The sequence below is a fragment of the Mizuhopecten yessoensis genome, unplaced genomic scaffold (genome assembly GCF_002113885.1).
Source record: "Mizuhopecten yessoensis strain PY_sf001 unplaced genomic scaffold, ASM211388v2 scaffold715915, whole genome shotgun sequence".
Lineage (NCBI taxonomy): Eukaryota > Metazoa > Mollusca > Bivalvia > Pectinida > Pectinidae > Mizuhopecten > Mizuhopecten yessoensis.
The window spans coordinates 19,651-30,820 of record NW_018479855.1 but is presented as its reverse complement, the minus strand read 5'-3'; the positions used below and the strand labels follow the sequence as shown (position 1 = coordinate 30,820).

The window sequence follows — 11,170 nt, the reverse complement described above, 5'->3', positions numbered from 1 at the left end:
TGTAACGTAGGATGAGCGTCGAGTAGTTACACGGCAAATGAAAACAAGATTTCGAATACATATTTACAATTTATTTACAACATAAACAAATCACACTCACATCCACACAGTTTCACACATAATGATCCTATAAACTACACAAAAAGTCTCTGCTGCACCCTGAGGTAGTTACAGTTCTCCTGGACTCTATTGTAAGTCTCCTCGGCTCCAATAACAATATGTTCTGCTAAAACTTAGCAATCAGATGACTCTGATCAATGTCCACACAGGACACCAAGTTCCACAAAGGACAAGTTCCACACAGGACACTAGATTGGTGTATAGTACCAATATGTACATATAGTTACCACACTCCTGGTAACTGGAAGGTGGAAATACATTTCCAGTGCGGCCTCCGGCAACAGTCATTGTTGTAGTGTCGGCTGATGACCACGGTTGAGTTCCCCTTCTTTCACCACCAAACTAATTACTCTTGGTCTGTTCTCGTGTTCAGATCACCAAAAGGCTGACCTTGACTGACGTCGGTCCTGGCGCTTATCACTGGTGTCTCTAACAGGCCCCGACAGAGCTCAGCTGGTAGGCATCGAACCCTCACATGAAGCTTTAAACATAATAACAAAAACACCTAAGTACAACTCGCAAACATATCACATACGATTCCAAACAATTACTAATAGTAATATACTTAAGTTTATGCCCTATTAATTTTACACCAGATAACAATTAAACCTCTACAAAATATTATGAAAATATAAGCTAGAAAACAATAAGTTACGCTCTGATATCGTGCGGGTTCAGCATACAACAAATAACATAATTTATACAACACTTGAAGTTCTATATGGCCACTCATGTCTTCCATACTTTTCCATACACGCATATGCACTCACCTGATCGCGCTTTACTATATATACATAACATAAATATACGTTATACTACGTGGAATTGCATATAAAACAGATATCAATATAGATAGTTACAGCAACCAATAGCAATAATATTTGCAAAACCTTCCTAACAAATCATTATACATAATGTCACCATGAAACGCATGACTGAACCGCACGAGCGAACATCTGTTTACTTAGGATATTTATCCAGAAATGGGCTAAAACATCAGACAAAGAAACAGAGATATAGTAAAGAAATACTCACCACAGTCTGTTATCTGTGCCTGTACATGTTTCAATACTGCATTTGCAGTAGAATCGGGTAAACAAACTCAGCGAACTTGCTGGAGTTTCAAAGCGTCCCGCTTGGACTTACCCATTTCCGGTTACTCTCCAAAACTACGGTCGCTCAGAAGGAACAACGAACAAACATAGCACAAACATATATAAAAACAAATACACACATTCATACGAACGTGACAGTATCTTTGAGCTAGATACTGTATTAGCTCACCGGGTCCGAAGGACCAAGGTGAGCTTATGCTATACCTTGGCATCCAGCTGTACGTCAACAATTTCTTTAATGACTACTTCTTCTTAACCATTCAAAATTGTACAAATGGTGGGGCTGACCCCCCAGGGGACTGAGGGGCGGTGCCAAAAGGGGGCAATTTGGCTATATTGCTTTAAGTGACTTCTTCTCTGGAACTAAGAGATGGATATCAAACTATATTTGACTGGAAGAATCACTAGGTAGTGGAGATTCAAAATTGTACAAATGGTTGGGCTGATCCCCCAGTGGGCTGAGGGGCGGAGGCCATTTGGCTATATTGCTTCAAACGACTTCTTCTGTAGAACTATGTACTAGATATCAATCATATTTGATCAAAAGCATTCATGGGAGGCAGGGATTTAAAATTGTACAAATGGTGTGACCCCCCCAGGGGGTTGAGGGGCGAGGCCAAACAGGGTTATTTGGCTATATTGCTTCTTCTTCTCTGGAACTAAGAGATGGATATCAACCATATTTGACTATGCTACAAGGATTGAACGTGGGGTCTAGTATATTCCCTTGGATCTCAATTGGAGAATATTTTGCCATGATTGCTTAGATATCCAGGTGAGCGATACAGGCCCTCTGGGCCACTTGTTCTGCTTGTTCCAGTCTGCTCAGCTGTAAATGAGTATGTGGTTGGGCATTGCTAGAATTGTTGAATGCTAGCTGTGAGTGCCGCAATGGCAGCACCAGCTGTATGCGGAGTTGAGAAAGATGTTGGCAGGTTGCAAAGGCTCTATAACCACGGATAATAATTTGTGAACCGCTTTGAGACGACCTACGAACAAAGTTGTGATAAAGTGGTATACAAGAACCTGTAATTATTCTTAATTATTATTATCCTGACTTGAGCAAGTCTAGATCTGTTATCATACAGTCAGTTTTAATTCCTGTGCTATACATTTAGATAATAAAGGTATTTGTTACCTTTCATTCTTGTTTATAGACTAGCTAGGACTGATGACAGGATCTTACCTCGGAGGTTAGGTGATTTCTCTAGCACTAAAACATCCTGGATGTGTATAATCCCAAGTTGTGTTTCAGAAGTACTGCTATTTTCTAAATATATACAGGTGTACTAATGCACCAGCTCTGACAGACAATGTGATTATCCACTCTCACTGTAGATGTGTTTCCTTGTCACCTTAGTGCTTACTGACTTTACCGTTATAATGCATTCATACCAAAACAGATCAGAGATCGATGTATAACAGTAAGTGGACATCAGATCTTAGTATAACATAACCCACAGGACAACTAGTACATTAATTAAAAAGTCAAATAAATACTACTTACCGTATTTTCCAAAATTTGATGTCTAACACTGTGTCTGTCCTTTGGGTTGAATACAGCTTCGATGTTCAAATTCCCTCAAGGTTTGACATAGTCAGATTGATCTTACTTTGGAGTGTATATACAAGCAATCACTTTCTGATTTACTCAACCGAACACTCATAAGCATAGCTTTTAAGTTTCCTTTGCCTGCGATACTTTTGATATGTATGTCTATATCATGTTTTCATACCTGTGATATCTGTAAATGTATGTACACCTATAAGGATAACTTTTTGTACATTGAACTAAAGAAATCAGGCTATGTATTAATATTTTAGCTCATCTGCTATAAAGTGCCTATGAGCTTTTGGTTTTATACATAACTTCACACAATGAAAGAGTTAACCTGTTTATCACTTGAGTTAAGACACAGATATGTATGTGCAAGCAAAGAACAAGTACTAAAACCTACTGCAAACATTTGGCGTATCAGGGGCTATTCACTCTATAACAAACCTACTAATAGTAACAAATTCTTTTCAAAAGATTTTAAAGGAAGCTAGACTCTGCGAGGTCACAGAGAAACTTGATAAAGAATGCGAGCTAGACTCCAAAGAAAACAAGAGAAGCAGCTAGACTCTGAACGACTCCAGAGAAGCGACTAGACTCCTAATATCCATGGAGAAGCTATAAAAGACTATGAATTGGAAACGCTAGACTCCGAAGAAGGCAAGAGAAGTCACTAGACTCTGGAGGAATCCAGAGAAGCAACTAGACTCATAGCCACCCCAGAGAATATATCTTAGATTTACCATGAGAAAACTGGCTACAGATAAAGTGAAGTAATAATCTATTTAAGAGATTGGGGGTAAAATTCCCAAAGAATTTAAAGCCAAAATGGAATGATTATGTTAGTCGACTATAATGTGGCATCTATCACTTGTCCATCAACTTTTTAAGGTCACCTGAGACAAAGTCTCAAGTGACCTATTGCGATCGCCTTTTGTCCGGTGGCGTCCAGCGTTCGTCCGTAACCAATTTACATTTTCGACTTCTTCTCCAAGACCCCTGAACCAATTTCAATGAAATTTTGCAGAAACCTTCCATGGCCAAAGGTCAACAAAAACAGTGGCCGGTTTGGTCCCAAGCCCCCAGGAGCCTGAGGGGCGGGGCCAAAAAGGGTCAAATTTACTAAAATTTTAAAAATCTTCTTCTCAAGACCCTGATATATGGTAGAATCAAGTACTCGTCATAGATGGAAGGGTTTTAAGGTGCTTTACCAAAATTGTGAATTTCTTGACCCTGGGGTGTCACGTTTCTCCCTAGGGAGGGGGTAAACTTTACAATAGTTTGTATAGGGAAATCACATTTTGGACCAACATTTGTTTAATTTCCATTGGGAGTAATTAAATTTAGGTTAGCATTATCAGTATTGGATAGCAGTTTGATGGAATGCACATATCAGCCCTGACTGATCCCTGGGGCTGATGGGTGGGGCCAAAAAGGGTCAAATTTACTGAAATTTCAAAAAAAAAATCTTCTCAAGACCCAGATATGGTAGAATCAAATACTCTTCATAGATTGAAGGGTCTAAAGGTGCTTTACCAAAATTATGAATTTCATGACCCTGGGGTCTCACGTTTCCCCCTGGGGAGGGGGTAAACTTTACTATAGTTTATAAAGGGAAATCATATTTTGGACCAACATTTGTTAGCTCACCTGACCCTACTAGTCCTGAACGGCTCAGAGGATTTTGATCAAATTTGGTCTGGAGCATCATTGGCCAAAGGGTTCTCAGTTTTGTATAAACGGTGGGTATGGTCCCCCTGGGGGCGGGGTCAAATAGGTAAATCTATAAAAATCTTCTTCTTCTCAACCAATTGAAGGATTTTGACCAAATTTGTCCTAGAGCATCTTTGGACCAAGGAGACTCAAGTTTGTATAAACAGAGGGTGTGGCCCCTCTGGGGGCGGAGGGGCGGTGCCCAATAGGGGAAATAGAGAATTTGTTTTCTCCTACTAAACAAGTGAAGGGATTTAAACCAAATGCAGTCTGAAGCATGATTAGGGACAAAAGAATCAATTTTGTTTAAACTGGGGTGTGTGAACCCCCTTCTTTGGGGCAGATGAGTGGACCCATTAGGGGAAATAGAGGAAAACATTGTTCTAGAGAATCTTTGGGCAAAGGGAATTGAATATTTATAAATGGTCTTATACATTTATAATTTATAAACCAGGCAGAGGAGCAGAGCCCAATAGGGGAAATAGAGAAAAATATTTTCCCTTCTGTACAAATGAAGGGATTTAAACCAAATGTGGTCTGAAGCATGCTTAGGGGAAAAAAACTCAGTTTGTTTAATTTGTATAAAAAGGTGCATGTGAGGCCCAATAGGGGAAAAAGAGGAAAATTGGGACATAACATGGAAACTCATTTTCTTGGTGTCTTTCCCACCAAAACAGATTTATATGTAGTTCTTCTTGCAACTTTGTTTCTTGTACCCTTTGATAAACCTGAATGGTGGTACTCAGCAGGTTTTAAATTGAAAAATAAAATACCAGGTGAGCTATTAAGGCCCATGGACCTCTTGTTTAATTTCCATTGGTAGTAATTCAATTTAGGTTAGCACTATCAGTATTGGGTAGCAGTTTGATGGTATGCACGTGCATATGAGCCCTGACTGATCCCCCGGGGCTGATGGGTGTGGCCAAAAAGAGTTGAATTGACTGAAATTTCAAAAATCTTCTTCTCAATACCAAGATATGGTAGAATCAAATACTCTTCATAGATGGAAGGGTCTTAATGTGCTTTACCAAAATTGTGAATTTCTTGACCCTAGGGTCTCACGTTTCCCCCTAGGGAGGGGGTTAACTTTACTATAGTTTATATAGGGAAATCACATTTTGGACCAACATTTGTTTAATTTCCATTTGAAGTAATTCAATTTGGGATAGCATTATCAGTATTGGATAGCAGTTTGATGGTATGCATATATCAGCCCTGACTGACCCTCCGGGGCTGATGGGTGGGGCCAAAAAGGGTTGAATTGGTGACAAAATTTATTAATGTTTATACAGTTGTGTGACATTGCGCACATCGTCCACACATGGTGCGCACGACTGTGCGATGTAACAATCGATCGCCTCGTTGTGCGCTTCTCTCCGCACAATTGTGCGATTTGGTATCATTTGTAGATCAAAATTACGGAATGACAAAAATACGGAAGGTACGTGTATATATCCGTAATTTCTCATCGCAATAATCAAGTTTATACAATTTTACAATGCGTGTTACACAGTATTACAGCGACCGTTAGGCTGTCAAGAATGGCTTTGGCTCCAAGGTAACAGAACAGGTAAATAACAATTTGATGAGTGTCTGGAGTTTTACCTGGCCTGTGCCTGACACACAGAGCTGACCGTAATGAATAGTATTTGTTATTTGCATTCGTTTGCCTATAGCTCCCCATCACCTGGATTTTCACACAACCGGCCTTACCCGACAAGTTACGTAAGTGCATGCCCAAGGCAGGGGAGAAACTACAGTCCAGGTACATGTACAAAGTGGTTATGTTTACCTGTATTCGGGATTGTGTTGTAATTTTACATGTGTCGATTCAGTTTGTTTAAAAACACCGAAAGACACAATTTCTAAACATAAGAATGTATAGACAGAAATATAAGTTTATAGATGTCGTTAGAATATAGAAACATACGTAAAAATCAAGTTTATATGTTTAAACACGAAACCGTATAAATTGTTAAGCCATTCCTCAATTTACACCAACCACGATTGTTATCGCACAATGTTCGTCCATCGTGCGCACAGATGTGTGCAAGCAATGATCGTCAAGCTTTTTATCGTTCGCCCATCATGCACACACTGTTCACACACCGCACATCGTGTAACGTTGTGCAATCCCACAACTGAAATGGCAAATGATACTTTGAATATTACATGTTAATAACTTGATTGGAATTATAACCCTGAGTTGACAGTTTGATACTTTAAAAAAATTGAGCCAGCCCTACCCCCAAGGGCTGTATAGTGGGGCCCAAAGGAGTCACTGTGCTAAAATTTCTTCATTTTCCTTGTTTAGAATCAGAGGTGCTAGTTTCAAATACTTTTTAGTCTTAAATCTGTATGCTAGATATTGAATAAGGTGGTTTTATTGTTGTTGTCACTTTGAATAATATTTTTGTTCATGTTAAAAACAAAATCAACTCTCTGTATAAATATATCAGGTGACCGTTAAGGCCCATGGGCCTCTTGTTTTTTTGACAAGCCTCTTAAGAACAGAAAGAAGGGCCACGCTATTTGGTCCCTGGCTGCCTGGGATACAGTGCTATATAGGTTATAGGGGTCTAAAAGATTTAAAATTTCAAACGTTTAGATGTTCTAGAGCAATGGTATTTTAGTAAGTTATGAAAACCAGCTAGGCAAATTTATTTGGGAAGTTATTGTATAGGTGTCAAAGGACAAGAGGGCTGGATGGGATCAAAGTGAACATATAGTCTGTTACGGTTAAAAGCTTTTAAGATACTGGGGTGAAGTGCTATACTTTCCTTAAATCCATTATTGCTCAAACAATATTTGATGTATCACTGTGTCTTGCTAGAATATGCCGCTCTACTCTACTTAGGCACTTTACAATACATTGATATGACGGTTCATATAGTCCGTCATACAATCAATACAATTTGATAATTTCTCAGGAGCTGTCTTATCAGGCAAAATCCACTGGTCCTTTGCCACCTTGCTAATACCTCCACAGGTGCACCCTTAATGTATTTTGGATGTGTGTAGCGAAACTGGACTGGGTCGATCGTCGGCGACTAGATAGCTCAATTGGTAGAGCGTCCGTCTAGAGTTTGGAGGGTCCGAGTTTCTAACCCTGGTCTGGCCGTGCATTTTTCCTCTCCTGTTACAGTGGTTTATGTGACCAACGCTTGTTTCAAGCATTTGGTGTATGCTTGACAAGGAATACCTGAGCCTGGGTTGTAAATAGTTGTGTCTTCAGGGTTCAAGAATCCTTACTGTGGAAAGTATATATAAGGCACATATGGCTGATATGCATATAAAAAAAAAAATCATGGAAAGTTTATATACTGTATGATAGTGACAGTATTTAACATACCTGGTACATGTGTAGACAGTGCTGTATAACAAAGGGTATTATATACCGTATTTGGGTGACAATTGATCAGATAATCTGTTGCATTGAACTATGGCCTGGTCAATTGTAAGGTCGGCCTTGAACGACACAGACAGTATGTAAACAACAGGCAGTGGGGTACATACAGGAGGTACATGTACCCGGATTTGAACACTTATTGCTAGACTTTGGGCAATTTACCTGAGAGTACCTCGCTAGGACTACTAAAAATCATTAGTTATAATTATATAAAGTGCACTCACTGAATCCACAGGTGATTGAAGATACAAATACGACAGTACAGGTACCGTACACAGCTACCTACCTGTTTATCTACACTCAACCAGTGTATTGCTGAACTTTCTGTTTGTAACTGGGTGGGGTAGTGCTCAGTGTGCCCTAACCTAATGCCGGTGAAGTGATATTTCAACTCCTGACATTTGTGTACTTAATGACAATGGTTAAATGTGTGATGTCTAGCCTGTCTGACAGTTTGCATTGCTACATATTGATAAACATGGAATACTCAGATAGGTATACGTAGCAGTCAGGTGCTAAATATTGGTACTACCCAGACAGTGGTTAGCTGCTGGTACTACCCAGACAGGTAATAGTCATTTGACTACCTGTATTCTCACCTGTGCTGACTGTTTCCTACAAATGTGACGTTATTTTGGACACAGAAATGATCTACACATATCTGTATGTCTTGTCATGCAGTTACAAGGTTTCTAAATATAACAAGTGGAAACTGGTTTGTAAGTAAATTACAGCAGTGTATTATAGCGAGGACCAGGATGTGATACTAGTCAAGTGTTACCTGGTGTGATAAACGTGTGATATGTCATTCAGGTTTCCTCCGGATCCCCACAATTTAGATTCTACCTATTTCTGGATTATAGATGGAGCTGATGACTGAAGATCACTACCAGATAAAATTACATGGTTGGAAAGAACATTTAGAGTATGTTGATATTACAAACGTTCGGTTATGACATACTGTGGATTAGTGAATAATCAGTGCTAGTTACTTAGTTGAGAATCTGTATCATTGGGATTTCAGAACAGACAAAAGTACTATAAAACCTGTCCACACGTACGTGAGGTGAATTATGAAATACATCCAAGGGATTACAGCTGACTTATGGGGCTATGTGCTAACGTCACATAAACAGATTTGTTACATTGGACTAATTTGAAACCAAATACAGAGGTGATTTGTCAGAAAATAATCTGTATTGCAAAATCTACTTTAAAAAAAAACCAAGATGGCAGACAACTCTGGTCTACACCGATCTGTGATAGTCCATCGTTCCTTTCCTGGCTTCCATGCCAGAAATGCTATGTCGATGGCCTTGGAAGATATGCCGCCACGTCCTAGGTCTGTCAGCCATGACGCAGACCTTGACCACAGTGATGATGTCCACCACAACGTCCAGGACATCAACAAGTTCGAAAACAACTGGGAGGATCTTGATGCTGAATTTGAAGCTAAAGACAATACTTGGGAAAGCAGCCATGTAAAACCGGACACATGGGAAACAAACGAGGCTGAAAAGGTCAAACAACAAAGCAACAAAATCCAAGAGAATGCAGCAGAAAAACCGGAAAATGAACCAGATTTATGGGATGCTGAAAAAGATGCCTGGGACATGAACAAAAGTGAAGATGTTAATTGGGAAGATCCCATTGTTCAACACCACAGGGCAGAAAGGAGTGAAACTTATAAACTGTTTGATAATAAAGGTAATGGTTCCCACATTATAGAAACTGTCAGTTTTCCCTTTTCCGACAGCTAACAAACATGTAAATGTATGTCACAGTTAGAACAGAAGGGCATGTTGTACTTATCAGCTATGGACTTTTGTTTAAGTGGATATAAGGTTCTCTGAACCTGAAATAGTGATATTAACAGAGACGAAGTTGAAATCATTATCACTTTTCAGATTCAGATAACATATTTATTAAATAATTGTTCTTAATTGTTATATTAGATATAATGTTTTTAGCTCACCTAGCACAAGGTGTCTGTAAGCTTATTGTCAACCATCGTTTGTCCATTGTCCATCATTTTTTTCTTTAAATGATTTAAGAACTTGAAGACCTAGGGTCATGATATTTTGCCAGTGGGTACAGGGGATGGAGTGCTAAAAACTTTCCTCAGCTATAAAACCTTGACCTAATTTCAAAATCACAAGGGTCAAATGTCAAGAACTAAGAAAATAAGAACTTGAGGACCTGGGGCAATTATAGTTGGCCAGAAGGTATCTGGCATAGAGTGCTATAAACATTTTCCCATAAATGACCTACAAAAATGTAGATTTAATTCCATGGTCATATGTGTCAAATAAATAAAAAAAATCTTTAAAGATTTTCTTTTGAATAACCAGGAGGCCCAGGTTTATGATATTTAGCCAGTAGGTACCTGGGATGTATAGTGCTAAAAGTTTCTTCAAATGAATGACCTTGACCCTGTTGAAGTTCACAGGGTCAAATGTGGTAAAAGCTTTGAACGACTTCTTCTGAATAACTTAGACACAAATGTTGATGCTATTTGGCCAGAACCATGCTGTGGTGTGGTACTTTCCACAAATAAATAACCTTGACATACTTTCAAGGTCAAAGGCATAAAATAATTTTGTGTAAACAAATCCTTATCCATAAGCGGGCCCCCGAGCTCTGGCTGATGATATTTGACCAGTAGCATGCTGAGATAGAAAAGTCTGAAGTATTCTCCAGCTTATGACCTTGACCTACCTTTTAAGGTCACAGGAATCGAACGTGAAAAAATATTTAAATAAAATCTTCATTATAACGAATACTGCCATCAAAGAAATGACATTGACCTAGTTCACCAAATTTAGTATGAAATATCCTTGGACCAAGAGGACTCAACGTTGTATAAACAGAGAGTCTGGCTACCCAAAATGCAACAGGACAGGGCTCAATAGAGGTAACCAGAGAAAAACCTTTAAATTTTTCCTTCAGTACAGATTATGTAATCTCAATCATTAAGTCTGGAATGGTCTTAAGCCAAGGAGCCTCTGGGCCTCTTGTTATCATCAGGCAAGCTGGAATGGGCAGAGAACATTGTGACATTACAATCAAAGTGACCTCACAAAGAAAATGTTGATGTGCTGTTACTAAAAATAGTAAAATGGAGTCAATACCACAAACCACCAACCTTCAGTTGATTATGATTCCACCGTTGATTATGATTCCACCGTTGAAGATGGAGGTGTTCTCAAGGGTCAGCATGTACAGGTATACCATCTAGTTGATTATGATTCCACCGTT

General features: G+C 39.1%; 1 protein-coding gene across 1 annotated transcript in view; it reads left to right on the top strand.

Annotated features, from left to right (window-relative positions):
• Positions 1-7,994: 7,994 nt before the first annotated feature.
• LOC110441378 (mechanosensory protein 2-like) overlaps positions 7,995-11,170 on the top strand; it is a gene marked incomplete at its 3' end in the record, with an annotated part of 20,769 nt that continues 17,593 nt past the window's right edge. Inside the window, exon 1 of the mRNA XM_021484496.1 lies at positions 7,995-9,619. Within this exon, the coding sequence (XP_021340171.1) occupies positions 9,142-9,619 (478 nt within the window). The remainder of the gene's footprint in view (positions 9,620-11,170) is intronic.